At 38.6% G+C, this 16118-nt stretch overlaps 1 protein-coding gene across 1 annotated transcript; it reads right to left on the bottom strand.

Moving 5' to 3' along the window:
* Positions 1 to 6054: 6054 nt before the first annotated feature.
* sp5a (Sp5 transcription factor a) lies at positions 6055 to 9070 on the bottom strand. Its single transcript, XM_015014143.2, has 2 exons — positions 8501 to 9070; positions 6055 to 8048 (listed from the first exon to the last, which is right to left on the bottom strand). Exons 1-2 carry the CDS (start codon positions 8549 to 8551, stop codon positions 6972 to 6974), a joined length of 1128 nt encoding a protein of 375 aa, XP_014869629.1. The 5' UTR covers positions 8552 to 9070; the 3' UTR covers positions 6055 to 6971.
* Positions 9071 to 16118: the final 7048 nt, after the last annotated feature.

Here is a 16118-nt window from a genome sequence, read left to right as displayed (position 1 = left end):
CAGGACTTATTGTAGTCAAGTTTAACACTTTCACTTTCTTCTGTCTTAATTTTCTCCCTTATTATTCAGTTTAAGTCAGGAGTTGGGCTGACAGTGGTAAACCAACAGATTTTCTGAGTTTTTATTGGCTGAAACAAACATAGCATCTACTTTATTATTTATCAGACGGCCTTATTTAATGGAGTCACCCAGAAACTTTCTGTAAAAATGTTGCAGCATTTCATATTTTGGAATGATGACGCTACATTCGCTTAACAAGAAGCTAAAATCAGTTGATCTGCAAAATAAAGAGCTGCAGTGTTATCCAGCTTTAAATTAATTCCTAGAAAGTGGCCAATTTTAATGAAAACTACAGATACTCGTTCACATACCATCTTTATTTTAATAATCCATGCAACATTTTAGGTCCAAAACAAATAAAGGTGCTTAAAACTTACACAGATTGAGTCAAAATTACCTTTATTAAAAAGTTCAAAATGTATCAAGTGATATGCCCAGCAAGATTTGAAAACAGCACAAAGACTAAAAAACATAACCTCTGTCTTTCCGTCATTAAAATTAAGAAAGAATCATCCATACTCGTACTTCTTCAAGAGACTCCAACAATGACTCCTTGGAAGCGGGAGACGTCTTGTTTGAGAAGAAAATAAACCTATTAGTTTTATTTTCATAAAAATGAAAGGCACATTTGTGCTTCTTAAAGGGAAAGGGAAACAGAAACAATGAAAAACTAGAGTCTCAAGAACTGAACCTTGTGGGACCTCACAGGAGAAGGAATCAGAGGATGACTTAAAATTGCTCAGGCTGACACAGAAGGTCTTTTCTGTCAAGTCAGACCTGGACCAGCCAAGGGAAAGACAATAAAACGCTCTTTACAAGGCAATGAAACGTTGTGATCTGCAGTATTGATGATGAAATTGTTTCATCCAATAAAATCAGGATCACGCAGTTTATACAACAGTGAGCAGTGCAGATTCTGTGTTGTGATGTGACTTAAAGCCGGCCAAACGAGCTCCAAAGTGTTATGTGCTAATAAGACGTCAATCAGCTGCTTGTAGATGGTTTTCTGCAAAATTTTCAAACAAGAAAACAGCTTACGGATTGTACTAAAACTTGCCTGTACATTTGGATTGATGGTGCTGCTCTATTTGCATGTCTTCAGTCATTTGAAACAACATTCAAGTACAGGTTACTGGTAATAACAGCAAGAACAGAAGGGCCTACAATACAATTTATCTCTTTAAATAACTTAGGTGGGAGCTCATATTAGGAGAACCTGAGGCGTTAACAAACAAGTTCAAGCTAACTTATTACATCTTAATGACATGTGATGATAGTGCTCTTCAATTTGAACCAAATGTTTGAAAGTCAAAACTCTTGTCCAACTTTTTGGAAGACATCTGTGAATATACAGATGAAAAAAAAAAAAAACCTAGGGCTGATTATCGTTTTTAGCTTCTAACAGGAGACTGAACATTTCCCATCAGTGTTGATGAAATGACACTGTTCCAGCTGTCATGTAAAACTGATACCAGCTCGTAAAGACAAAGATGATCTTTGTTCGATAAAATAAAGACAAAGGACAAAGCATAAAAAAAACCCCATTTGAACCCTGACTGCTTCTGGAACAACAACATCCTCACTGATCCCTGTAGTTGCTCTGTTTGCTTGTTGTTGGTACAGCAAGCAGGAATGTAAATGCTTATCTGCATCAAAACATGTTTATATATTCAATGAAGACAGAGAGTGAGAGACAGGGAAGGCTTGGTATAAGGACACTGACATGTTTTAATTACATTTTAATCACTGCACTGATGTATAAAACATGAAGCCCAGCGTGAGACCCGGCTCTCTCTCTCTCTCTGACCCCTTACGCACAAATTTCCTTTCAAGGCTCGCCATTTTAATCAGAAGTGGCATGAAATTTCTTCTTTATCACAACACTTTTATACGTCCAGATACACGACGTCGAATCAGAATCCAATTTAACCATTTTTCATGCTTTAAACACCCATTACCACTTTTCCTTGAGAGCCAATTAATACGGACAAAAGAGCAATCCTTTAATTTTCCCATAAAAATGTAAATAGATAAAAATGACTGGGAACAATCAGAGGAATTATTTAACACCAGAAAAATAAACCCAGACGTCTCAGAGACGTCAGACAGCAGTGACATTGAGAATTATTCTGCCTTGCTGCCTGCTTCAAGTGAAACTCGTAGTTTCAATAAAATGCCTCAATTTGGACGTGAAATAAAATCTAATTTCAGTTTCTCACCTTTTGAAAATAAAATTGATTTAAGTCATATTTAGGAGATTTTAGTGTCCTTCCTGGAAGTCTGTCCTCTGAAACTCCAAAGAAGCTCGTCTTCCAAGACAATCAGTCACAATTCGTATGGTAGTAGTCAGCTAACCCAACTCTGACGAATCAGACTATCAGGAAATCTGACTTAAATATGAATAATTAGACAAAAATTTGTCCTGATCAGGTTTAGACATAAAAAGGGAAACACTCAACAGAGTACAACAAAATATCTGATCAGAAGGCAATCTGGTTACACTGAATGATCAAATCAGTTCAACCAAAGAGAAAAAGGAGGAAGTGTGAGTAATTCTAATAACTTTTTTTCTCAGTTTATTTAGATTATGTAGAGATTTGTTGTGGTGTCTGATGGAAATACCAATTTAGCAGGAACTTCACACACAATGTTGGGAGCTGTGGACTTTTGAAGATGAGAGAAATAATCCTAATATAACACTTTTGAAAGTGAATCTAGATTTGCGGTTCCTGTGAAAGCAGCACTGCAGCACAGCTATCTGCTGCAAGAAGTGAGAAAAGCAGCATTAAAACTTCTATAAGTTATGTCCTTTTAATACCTCCAGTGCGTTTAAGATCAGTTTTTCAGATATTTAGGCAGATAGCTCAGGTAGATGAGCTCTCTGTCTATCATGTCTACATTCTGAACAGAGAAGATGGGTGGTCTGAAGGAGAATTTAGAATTTAGGGTTAGGTTATTTATGTGAAAGCACTCTTACAAAATATATTGCCTACAGCTTAAATTTTAAATTTATTTTTCATTGTCATTGTAGAAATAAATTACTTCCTAAGCAGCACCAACTTAAGCTGCTGGTAACACCATTTATTCTGGATTCAAATACTACAACTCTCTTTTCATGTCCTAAACAATCTGCATAAATCAAATTCAATCAGTCAATCTCTATTACAGAATTGTTATGTTTTGGCTTTTCTTTGTCACACTGAGAAGTTTCAAGTAATCAAACAAATTCTGTTTGATTATTTGAAACATCTGAAAAGATCCCAAGAGTCAGCTCATAGCTTCATCTACTACAGCTAGAAATAAGTGATCGGGCCCAAAATCTAGCTGCAGTGATGGACCTGAACCTTCAGAGACACATAAAGACAATTGCAAAGTCAGCCTTCTATCACCTAAAGAACATTTCTAGCATTAAAGGACTAATGTACCACCAAGAAACTTATCCACGTTTTTATCCTAAGACTCATTGATTACTTCAGCAGTGTCTTCACAGGTCTGTCTACATATATTATTCTTTTGTCACCCGCTCCTCCTAAGAAGGTTCACCAGGTTTCATGTTTTCTCCATTTGTGAACAGTGGCTCTTCCTGTGGTTCAGTGGAGTCCCAAAACCTTAGAAACACCCTCGTAACCCTTTCTAGTGTTTGTGCCTTGGCAAATTTTCCATTCTCTGTGCTAACACATAGCATACACCTCAATTCACTTATGAGAAAAGCTTCCATATTAATAAAATAAACAGAGCACTGTGCTTTGATCTTTTATTTTTGTGTGATTAGGATATAACAGTTATTTGACTTGAGATAAGGCACAAAAAAGTTATTTTTCCCCCTAAATTTGATGTATAAACTGCCCCTTTTTCAATGTCAATTCACAAGTTTGAAGTGTCAGTAAAATCGAAAAGGCTTTTTAAATTGATCTGGTTCATACAGATAATGTGCTGAATACGAAGATTTAAGTTACATTCAGACAACAGGTCAATGACAGAAAAATGTGAAACGTCTAATTGTTTCATTTAATTCTAGAAAATAATATTAAACCACAACATATTGTGGCCTCACCATGAACAGCTAAGAACTTCGGCCTCCAAAATCTTTATCTTTAACACTGAACTCAAACCAAAACCTTTGTGAGGAAACAATCTAACTGCACTCAACTTCCCCATCCACTGCATGGCGCAGGCGTCGTTTTATAATAGGATCAGAATCTGGATAAAGACTTCATAGCTCGTACAGAAAAATCTCATCCTGCTGTGACGTTTTGGTTCCTTTCATTTTTCTCGTACTTCTGTGGAGGAAAAAAAATGCCATTGTTACGGAGATTATTTAAAAAAAAAACACGTTTGATATTACTCACAGCTTTTCTGGTATGTGTTTCAGTACATTGCAGGCTACAGTAGAATAATATGTAAAATGTAAATCAGCAGCAAATTAAACAAACAATGAAACAATTACGAATTAAATTAATTTAAGGAGCTAGTTAGTAAGGATTATTTACATAATTAGCATTTTTTAGGCAGTAATTAACAAGCACTACTGATCAAGAAAAGGTCATAACCAGCTCCGGTAATTGTGAAAATAGCGTCTAGTAGAGAAATAAATCCAGTATGCATGTATTGGTTTGCATATAAGACCAGTCTTTGTATTTCACTAATTTACTGTTAAAAACTTTTTCAGTTATTTTTCTGATCGACAAAGGTGCATTAGCTGTTTCCTTGACTTGCATGAAAACACAGGAGATAGCTATAACATTTAAAACATAGTTCTCTACAATAATGTGCACTAGAGAAAACTTCTGGGATTTTTTTCAAAACTATTTTCTTGCTCCATTGAGCCACCACAACTTACAAAAGGGGGCGCTGTTGTGGCAAAAAAAAAAAAAAAATCCCTCCCAAAAAACTATCAGCTGAAACTTCCCTGAGTGGCAGCTCTCAGCCTGACAATTTTATTGATCTGAGATGAAACAGACATGACAGCAGAAGGACTTTACTTACTGAATAGCAGGAGCAGATGGATGAATCGCTGACTGATGCTTTGGATCTGTTAGATATAAAGAAGTTTATCGCTTCTTATTTGTGCTGATCAATATCACGGACTGAAGAACTTTAGCAATAGAAAACTGAGAAAGAGGGTGAAGAAGGTCAAGATGAAACACTTGAATTTCTTTTGAGAAACAGACAGCTGTACGCTTAAAAATTAATAAATAAAAAATACACTAAAAAAGATTGTACCAATTGTAGTTTAAGGATCGTCTATGTAACTTCTTTGTCCAACTCTTCAAAATCCAGTGATTCTTGGTCTACACTTAGCAAATAATATCAGTTCTAGACTAAACAAATTAATCATTTAATACAACATTAAAGGATACAGGAAGAAAAAAAAGTAAAATCTGCAAAAAGGAACATTTATTCTGAGGATCTTGAACTTCAGGAAAAATATATATGAATTAGAAAAAAATAAAGTATACTTCATGCATATCCGAAACGCTCATGGAGATACGATTAAAAAGCATTTGCTCACATTTTCACCTCTGAAATCTGTACATCGATATAAAAATCTATAGTTTTAATATATATATTTTTAAATACAGACTTAATCAGCTTGGAATTTGATGCTTTTAAATTTAGAAAAATATTTTACTTATTCTAAACATTTTCTAGGCAAAATATTCTCATTTTTTCTTTAAAAATAACCAAGAATGTCAGCAATTTTTGCTAAAGCAAAACCATTTACAGACTTAAAAAATACTAATCAAAATTGTATTTCCTTCAGTCTCTAAACTCCAAAATCAAGAAGAAAATATTAGGAGTTTATAGTTTAATCCCATACAATTGATTATTGGAAATATATCAAATTCATCTTTTTCTACTGGGACATTTTCAACAATGGCGACAGCTTTTGCAACTCATCTTCTACAGGTAAAATATATTTTTAAAAATGTCTTGTTGCCTCCTCAGTGAGATATCAGAGGCAAACTGAATGAACTCTCCTTAGATGAGGGGGAAATTTTTATAACTTTTATTCTCACGCAGTACTTTGGGTCATCGCAACAATAGCAGATCTGTTCAAGAGCATGCTTTTTTAATAATAATAAAAAAGAAAACACCCCCATATGGAGCAAAAAACAGACACTTTCATTCAACAAAAGCTATTAAATAGAATTTACAGGGGAGTGAAATCTTCCACCGAAGACAATGAATCAAAACACAAGTCATAAAACTTGTCTTTTCTTTGATGTTATATAAACAGTGAATATCCCAAAGGTGATTGAACTTCTCAAATGAACTCATTAAACTTTATACACACAGAGAAAAATGTGTCCCACAGACCAGCAAAGTTTAGAAACTACGGTCAGGATGTTAGAAATCAACCTGAAAAGTCCAAGTATCCTGTAAAAAAAAAAATAATGCAGCCTAATTTGTACTTTACCTAATGACTGACTGTATTGCACTATGTTACTGTTTGCCTGCTGCTTGAAATAACTAGCAGGTGTGTTGAGCCTTACAGAGTGCTGGTCAGGTCGCTGCCTTGCCATTTCGTACTTTTGGTCGTTTCTTCCCTGCAACTGACAGCTGATATTTCAAGTAATTCCCCTTTGTTCGCTCCTGGCCTGGAAGTAAATTTTATTACTCGTATATGTCATCTTTTTAGAAGGAACTGATGTCAGGGGTCGTAAAAGGTTAGTTTTCATAAGAGTTGATTGTTCTGCACAATCAGCACAGCAGTCAACTGAATTGGAGTTTGTTCAGAAAAGGAAATGAGTTTGAATTAAATTATAAGTCTCTTAATTCATTATCGTTGTATTTTTGGGGAGTAACAAAATGTAATGTCAGGGGGGGGAAAGGCGGATAAGCAGCGCTACAGTGTGCAGGTACGAAATGGCAACGCCTGGGTACGAAACGGGGCGAGGTGAACCGTGTTACAACATATTCCTGGTGTCCTCTCTCTTGACGTGATCAAGCGTCTTCTCGTGGCACTTGCTTCTCTTATTCTGGTGCGTTTTCACGTGTTTGGCAAGATGGTCGCTCCTCATGAACCTCTTGCAGCAGTCCGGGCACACAAAGCGCTTCTCCCCTGTGTGAGTCCTCAGGTGTCTCTGCAGCTCATCCGACCTGGTGAAACTCTTGCCGCAGAACAGCCAGTTGCACACGAACGGCCGCTCCCCGGAGTGCCACCTCAGGTGCGCCTTGAGGTGCGACGTCTTCCCGTACACCTTCCCGCAGCCCGGTATGTGGCAGATGTGCTGCTTCTTCTTGCCGGGCTCGTCGCTGGAGGTGGACGACTGGCAGTTGGGGCACCTGCACCGCCTGCACCTCCGCGCGGTCGCGAGGGGCGACTTGGTGTGCAGCAGAGCGGCGATTTGCGTCTGGTATTGCGCAAAGTCCGTGTGCCCCAGCACCAAGCCTCTCTGCAGCTGGAAGCGGTGGGGACCTAGAGAGGAAGAGTGGCCGACGTGGTTGCCCTGCTGCAGGCTCCACCACGGGATGTCCTCCCCCGGGTTCGGGGACAACTGTCTCTGCTGCTGGTGGACCAGGCCGGACGGTCCCGTCACGAAGCCCGGCATCTGGGGCGGGATGGGCGCCGGAGCTGCGTAGCTGACGGCAGGGACGTAGGTGGGAGGACAGGTGGACTGGAGGGACTGCATGGAGCAAGGTAACATCTTAACCGGGGAGAAGTCATAAGGGTACGAGGGGTCCGCCGGAGGGGTGAGGGGCAGTTCGTGGTGAGTGCTGAAGGAGCTCTGGATGTGCGCAGACAGCTGCGGCTTGGAGGATAGTCCGAAAGTAGAGTTGCCAGCCAGGCTGCTTTGGGGGCTCCCCTCGTTAGTCCACGGGTGAAATAGTCGCGAGGGGGAGCCCAGAGTGGGATCGTAGGGGACTTGGAGGAAGTCTGGGTGGTTGGATCCGTGGTGGTGTCCGATCCGGTTACAAGTAGCGGCCAGGAGCGCCAGTGGAGAGTGCTTACAGTTCTCTGGAGAGGAGTTTGGAGTGCGATCCTGGAGGAGAAGAAAGACAATCAACTCGTGGATAAAACTGGTCACAATCACAAAAATAAACCGAAGCCTAACTTTTGTCAAATATGTATCTGGGACTAACAGGGGAAAAAATAAATAAAAAAATTATTTAGGATAATAAACTTTTTTTCTTTCTTTTTCTTTTTTTTTTTGCAAGAGAACACTGGATGAATTAAAACAAGAAATTTCATTCTTTCATACATTTTCAACACATGCGATTAAGCAAAAAAAAAACAAACAAAAAAAACATCCACAGACAAATGCATCGTTTCCAACTTTAAGAAGTCCGGAACCGTGCCCTTCATTCCGCTTAATATTTAGAAGAAAACTGTGCACTTATTTTGATAGAAAAACTGAAATCGACGCTGTGTAAAATGTGCCCGCTTTAAATGTTTCCTAAAAGCTTAAAGTGAAAAAGAAAGTTGCGCACAAACCTGGAGAAAAGCTTGCAGTGTTTCATTCCGCAGAACAGCCACCGCTGCCATGGTGCGCGTCCTCCTCCTCCCGATGCAAACTAATAATAAACAAACGCGCTAATTTTGATGAATATGTGGCATTCAGAGCAAAAGAAGAAAAGGAAGGGGGGAAAAAAACAGATTCTGGTCGGGGCAGGTCTTCACTCTCCAGTGCCTCCTCTCGCCGATATATCCTCGGTCTATCTGAAGAGTGAGGGATCACTTCTTAGAATTTGATAAGGACTTTGGTGGGCCGCCAGCCAGTCAGAAATAAGATTTATTACTTTGAAGTTTGCCGCTGCCCAATCATCAAAGAATGGCGGCTCTTTGAGAGGGGAAAGCAAATCCTTTGAATCCACAAAGCTCCTATGGTGTGTTTGTTGGTCTGGATAAAGGAGCTGATTATTAGGGGGGCTGGGAAGGGAGGAGATAAAGGCGGGACAATTAATGAAGTAATCACTATGTGGGAAATGTATATACACAAATAATTGGATTTTCTTGATCAAAGACCTCCATGCCGCCTGGAGACCCCGGTATTGGATGCTGTAGTCATCTGATCCTCTTTTTGTAATTAAGGATTTGTAGCAGAACCTTATGTGACAATGTGACATTGTTATCTCTGGAGATCTCCAAGAGCGTTTTGGCTGCGTTGTTTGATGGAGGGAAAAAGACCAAAATCAAGTGACTCAACATGAAGTTCTCATCTCTGAAGAATCTGCCTCTCTTTTACATTTTTAATTTCAATCCAGATTTCCTTTTGTTGTGCCTTTGAACTGTAGCTTGGCATTAAACACTTAATTATATCCTCTCTGAATTATTATTTTTTTCAGTCATCTATTTTATCACATGCTAATTCTAATTTAGAGGGATTTTTTTCTATCCTAATTAAACATTGAAATTTGCACTAACAATAGGAGCCTACAACAGTAATTCAAGTTAACATCCCTACCCAGCCAACACTGATAAATGGGGCCCATAATAGGGGCCTAGATATAAAGCATATGTGGGCCCCATAAGTTTTTTTTTTTACTTAGGCTAGGTAGGTTATAATTTGGCCTTTACGAGAATGATCTGTTTGCAAACTACAACTTATATCAGCAAAACCATTTGGCAATCTTATATCTTAGCTGGTAGGCTAATGAGATCAATGCAACTAAGGTCCACATGAGTCCCACTTTTTACGCAGAACTGTCCTGAATTCAGCCTTTACAGACCCCATACACAATCTAACCTGGGATCTATTCCAGAACAGATTTCCTCCCAGTCAGTATTTCCATATGAGGCCCATTCAAGAAGCACGTTGTGAGACGCGCTTATCCGTCCGGTTTGTGGAGAATTCATGTGGGACCTACAACATGACAGGGAAGAAAGTAAGTTAACGAAAAGTAACTTTCACAGGTTTAACAAAACGGCTTCACTCAGATCTCTTAATTATATTTCTTTGTCACTCTTGAGGATAAGAGCTGAATTTCCTTGAACAAAAACGGCATAGTTTGCTATAGAGCAATAGAAACACAAGCTAAGGAGCAAATTAAATCCATGATAGAGCAGGAGTTTGTAACATCAAGACTCTGGGGTGTTACATCATTGTGGGATGAGGACTTGTTTTATGTGAATGAATTGTTTGATCAGAATCATACTCAAAGTTTATTAAGCAATACAATTTACAATACTAATAAAAACCTACACAAAAAACTAACATCTGGTAATTCAACTTGAAGCTCCGGTCCATAGAAATGAGTTACATGATGGACCCAAGATTTAATCTTCCGAGGGTTACATAATGGTCCGACGTTAACTGCTCATAAAGGTCTAATGCAGGACATTTGTGGTTTAAACAAAAGGGACCCATTGGTGTTAGATGTTTTCTAAAATCTTAACCCATTTGAGAGCCAGTTAAGGCCCACACAAGGTACTCAATTGGTATTGATGATACTTTGTTTACAGTGTTAAATCAATCTAAATGGGTCCCATACAGGAAGTAGATGTGAGGCCCACTTAGCTTCAATAACCTGAGCAAAATGTATATAGGGCACATATCCAAATACTTACTAGTATACATATGGGATTCATAAGGGTAGGAAATAAATTAAATGATGGATCCAAGTAAATTACTTGTATAGGTTTGGTGCAAGCAATGGTGGTTTTGATATGGAACAGGCAGTTGGCCAGGGCGGCATTTCAAAGGGGGAGCACAACAACCACTAGATAGACGTAAATGTAAATGCACTGCATTTTATCCCTTAAGTTTGTGCATTTTTGTTGCTTATTTTATCATATCTGTTGTTTTGTTTCAAATAATATGACTGTACAACTATGCAGCTTTCATAAGATAACACCCCAAAACTTTTGTGGCAGAAGTGGAGAATTGGAAGTTTGCAGTTAGCTCTCTGATCTTTATCTAGCTTCCCTGCAGAAACAATCACTGTCCTCTCAACTAGTTTGGAGCGGCAGATTTTGAATTAGATCTGTTCCTTTGAAGGGATTAATGTTCCCAGTCCTCTCCCACGGCTTTACACACAGTCATGAGGGAGAAGGGGTGGGAGAGGGGGTCCTGCTGGGCTGCACTGGAGCCTTGTTAAACTACAATGCTAGTTGCAGAAGACGTGAAAAACAAGAAGATCAGCCTTGTTTACATCAAGCTATGGCAGATGCAGTTTCTCGTTTGTGTTGAAAAATAAAAATAAATAAAAATCAGCAAACAAGGAAGTCCTTGTTTTGGCGCCACACATATTTATTCTATCATTTTGCTTTCAAAATTTAAAAAAAGAGCAAGCTGAGGGAAGCCCCAATACACATATGAGTTAATAGGTAATTTCTTAAAATCAAGAAGTGTAAACCTTTTAAGAATCGACTTATAAGTGAAAATTAATAAGAATAAACCAGAAGTTCTCATCAAACATAAATCAGATTTTTACAGTCAACCATTATTTTTTAAAGTTTATCCAAGTTAGGATGCACAATGCTTTAAGCTTTATCATCAATTTTAAATGCATTTCAAAAATCTAACTAGATAAGAGGGGATTACTGTACAATAAAAAAGGTGCCCTGTCATTATTTGTTACTAAAATATGCAAGAAAAACAGGTTTCCACAAGTTAAAAGTTTTAAAGATGATCACAGTCATCGTCACTGTTCGCTTGAGGTTGTCCGTGCATCACTGTGTCGGTCTTTGGAGTCAAACTCTGGCTGAGACACTAAAAGCTGAACCCCCTGCTGCTCCAAATTTAGGTGAAATCCATCAAAAGTGGGGTAGGAGTAAGTTCTTCTACTTACTCTATTTTAAACATGGACAGAAATGTAATCTATAAAAATGTGAGTTCCTAATATTTTAAATAAGTTGGATCGTTTACAACTCAAAAAAAGCCATAATTTCGTGTACCTTTCATGATGTCATCAACCTAAATACAAACAAGGCAGAATATTCCTCTTCAGTTGACATTTTAACAACTTATTTTGTGAAGTCCTACAGATTTTTAAAGTAATGACACATTTGTTCATTTAAAACATGTACAACCTGGTAGTCTCTGAAAGGTACTGTAAAAAACAAACAAACAAAAGTTTCATCAAAAAACAGTCCGTGGTCATGAGAGATGCTTTTCTGTACATATTAGAAACTTCCCTGCTTGAACTTGTTAGATTTAGATGAATGGAGCATCAGCAGAGTCCTGCAGAACGTGGTGGAAATCATTGAAGTATTTCTGGTGTATTTAAGCTGAGAAAACCTCCAAACACCATATTTGCCCAATTTGAACCCAAAGCTTCAGGCTTGTCATGGTGTGTTTTCAGGATGTCATGTGATGTTTGTGCTTAAGTATTATACAATACTAATATTATCATATTACTTACTAAATACACATAATTTCCAAAAATCGGAGTTTGCAGAAGCTTTTTGAGCTTTAATGTCAATGTGTTAGATTTCTTACTTGAGGGTCTCCTTTGGCCTGTGCAAATTATTGTCTAGAGTCTTCTGGTGGTGGATGGACATCAGTGTCTTGTCTAAATTGACAGCAACTTCTAAACGGAGATTACTATATTTTTCCCACTGGTTTGCATTGATTCCAACTTCATTTACTGTTTTTCAGTCAACAATGCTAAACTGGTATGCAAGTCCTGAGACTCAACAAAGATAAGAGAGAGCCTCAGAAAACAGAATCACATATTTTCCCATCTTCTCTGAAATTTGTGTAGGAGCCGCAACAAGCTGTCAGTTTTTCTGCTTCGAGGTTTAAATGTCAGATAAATGTCTTATGCAGTAATCTGCTCTTTCATGTCAAAGCAGCAAACTGTTAAAGCGGAGGGAGGGAGCCCACTGGAAAACAAAATCATTTTTTGTTTGTTATTCATTAAAATGCACATAAACGCTCTTGATTTCCGGTGCACTTCTCCAAAAAAAATCAGCTGTACATGCAGGCTGTCCAGACATGCAAGACAAATTTCACTCATAGGGGATTTCTGTGAGCTATGAGGATTAATAAATATAAATATCTTTCTTGGAGACGTTTGATAACCTCTTCATATAATCTCCAAGGTTTTCATGCACCTCAAAAGGACTCCAGGTAAGGGATGAATTTGATTGAGCAGGACTTTGTCAGAAATGACCATATGCTTGATTCACTGAATTTACTCACTCCAGACTGTTATTTTGTAGGCTTGAGCATTTTCCATTTCTCGGACATAAAATAACATGAATTATTTTATGATTTTTTTTATATATATAACATTTATTAATGAAATGATCATGAAGGAAGTCCCACAGCTATTGATTGTCTGCTTGTGTACTGAAAGATGTGGATCAGTCAGAGCCACCTCGTATTTCACACAGCAGGAAGGAAATCTTAGGCTCAAGGCAAGCACGCTAAAAGCAGATTGGAGCAGTCAAGACTTCAATATGGACATAAAGATTGTAATAATTGTGTAGTGGAAGGAATTAATGCATGGTTTTCAACACTTTTTTTTTTTTTACAAATAAAAAAATCTGAAAAAGTGTGGCATGTATTTGTTTTCAGCCTTAAATATAGTAGTCTGCGATCAAACTGGTTTCAAAAAGTCAATTGGTAAATAAATTCCACCAGAGTAGCACCACAAACCTTCCATATTTATTTCTTAAAGATGTTGACCATCATGTGGTTTTTGGTGTTGTGCCACTGCTCTCGCCTTGCAGCAAGAAGGTCCTAGATTCAAATCCCAGCCTGGGCTTTTTCTCATCTTTTTGGGTATGCCGACTTCCTCCAGTCCATAAACACTCATAGGTTAATGATTCTCTCTAAATTGGCCCTAAGAGTGACAGGTGTGTGTATTGTCTATCCTGTGTGTCTCCATGTTGGCTTGAAATAAACTGGTGACCTATCCCGCTTCTCGCCCAGTGACTGCTGGACAATGCATGGATAAGTGGGAGTAGACGATGGATCAATGGATATTTTTTTTAATTTAAACTGACGTACCACTTTGTGTTTGTCTATCTTTTTTTTTTAAAAATCCCCTAAAATCTATTGCAGTTGATGTGTTAAAGTGACAAAATGCAGCAAAGTTTGATGGGTATTAATAGTGTAATGTATCCTGAAATGTGTGTGAGAGGAATAAAGTGCATTATGATAAATACAATCATTAAAAACAACAGGATTTTTAAAATATTTATTTGGCTCATAAAAAAACAGCAGCACATCTAGAAATAAATAAAAATTTACAGTAAGAGTCGCGTATTCTTCAGATGGGTTGGGTTTTGGTTCTGCTCCAGAACAAGGCAACCTAAAAGAAACAGAAGATAAGAGCGCAGCATCAATATTACTGTTAAACAACACGTGAAAATCATACCACTTGTGACTATTGTTCCCATTCTGCAGCTGCATGGCTCACACTTCTACTTCTGTTCCACAAAGGACCAGTGAGGAAGTGCGAAGATCTTGACAGTCGGAGCAGACTGACAGCCAGGACTTCAGATTTGACAGAGTTGTTGGGCAACGCCACAACACGAACCCTTTTCTAACTTTCCATATTCTCTGGACAGTTGGAGGGGGGGGAAGAAAAAAAAAAACAGGTTCCACATCTGTCTCATGGAAGAGATTTCAGAGGCTGTGAGAGTGAGTGTGTGGGAGAGACAGAGACGGGGGAGAAGAGGGAGAGAGATGCTCGAGGCTACTGGGTACTTGAGCCGCTATAATGGTGTCTCGTATGAGAAAACATCTGTGAATTTCCTCAGTGATCTACAACAAAGTATAACTCAGAGCAGTCACTCAGCAGACCTTTGAAGTCGCTGTCTGACAGAAAGCTGCCATTGTTCGCAGCCCCCAACACACAGAAACTCCAACTTTGGTCTCACTAATTTTCCCTGCAACACGATACTACTCTTCTGCCGCCCCGGCCCCTCTCTGCTGAACCTATGAAGCCCAGGATCTCGCTGCATAAGAGCAAACAGCAAAGCCATGGCAATGTGCAGCGCCGGCCCCGGGTCACGTAAAGGCGGGACAGGTCATTTTACCTCCTCTCAGCCCACCCTGGCTGCGCTAATCCAGCATTAAAGAGGAAATCTCTGCCCCCTCTGTGATGATGTACAAAGTTCCTGCCTGCAGTGCTCTCTCAGGAAACATTACAATAAAAAGACATCACCTTCAAACTGAGATGTCACAGACGTAACAAGCCTCTGACGTTTTACTTCTCTCAGTGGCTAGGAGCAACAACACATTTTCACTCACGCTGTGTTATATTATTATACAGCACCTCGCAAATGTAACTTTTCCGCATTTTGTCACGTTGCAGCCGCACGATTCTGTGTGCTTCATTGAGATTTCATGAGCTACGCCAACACCAAGTGACGTGATTGCAAAGCGGAAAGGAAAGTGATAAATGCTTCGAAACATTTATTATAAGCACAAATTTGAAAAGTGTGGAATGCTTTCATATTCAACAAAGTACATACTAAAATCTTTTTTTTTCTACGAAGCCTGACAAATTTCCCAGCTTATATTGAAGATATTCACACAGCATAATGCTGCCACCACCATGTTTCACTGTGGCTATTAAATGTCCAGGATTATGTCTTCAAATAAAGGTCAGGTTTGGATTGAGTAGGACTTATATTTCTAAATAAATTGGAGCTTGGGAAACTGAAATACCTCGGTGGAATGCTACTTGACACACTATTGGTTGGCCTTTGTAAACCAGCCAATCCAGGAGTGCCATTTATTTTCCTGGGTACTGATTGGCTGAACCCCCAAGAACAGTGAGGAGAAAGACTGTAGATGTTAACTTCTGGCATAGAGCTAAGACTAATTTCAATGTGCGTATTAATGCATGTTTAGGTAAATTTGGCATGTAAATGACTAAAATTATCAGTTCTAAGCTTTTGAAGGGTATTTCAAGTATTTGCTGATTTTAGCCCCTCACAGGCGGCTGAGGTCCACAACTTTTGCGAACTACGGGAAAACAACTTTCATCTTTTTCTGCCTGCACCATGCACGGGAAAACTTTAAAAAAGCTCCAAATGTACAAAAAATAAAATAAAATAAAAAAAAAATTTCTTTTGACCTTTGCTGATTTTAATTGTTTCTCTGGGGTTTATTTTTTGGGAGGGAACATTTCGAATAACAAAGAAAACAGAA

The sequence above is a fragment of the Poecilia mexicana genome, unplaced genomic scaffold (genome assembly GCF_051168715.1).
Source record: "Poecilia mexicana isolate PSO_F unplaced genomic scaffold, ASM5116871v1 scaffold_2, whole genome shotgun sequence".
Lineage (NCBI taxonomy): Eukaryota > Metazoa > Chordata > Actinopteri > Cyprinodontiformes > Poeciliidae > Poecilia > Poecilia mexicana.
Note: the sequence above shows the minus strand (reverse complement) of the source record. Positions and strands in the feature narration are given on the sequence as shown.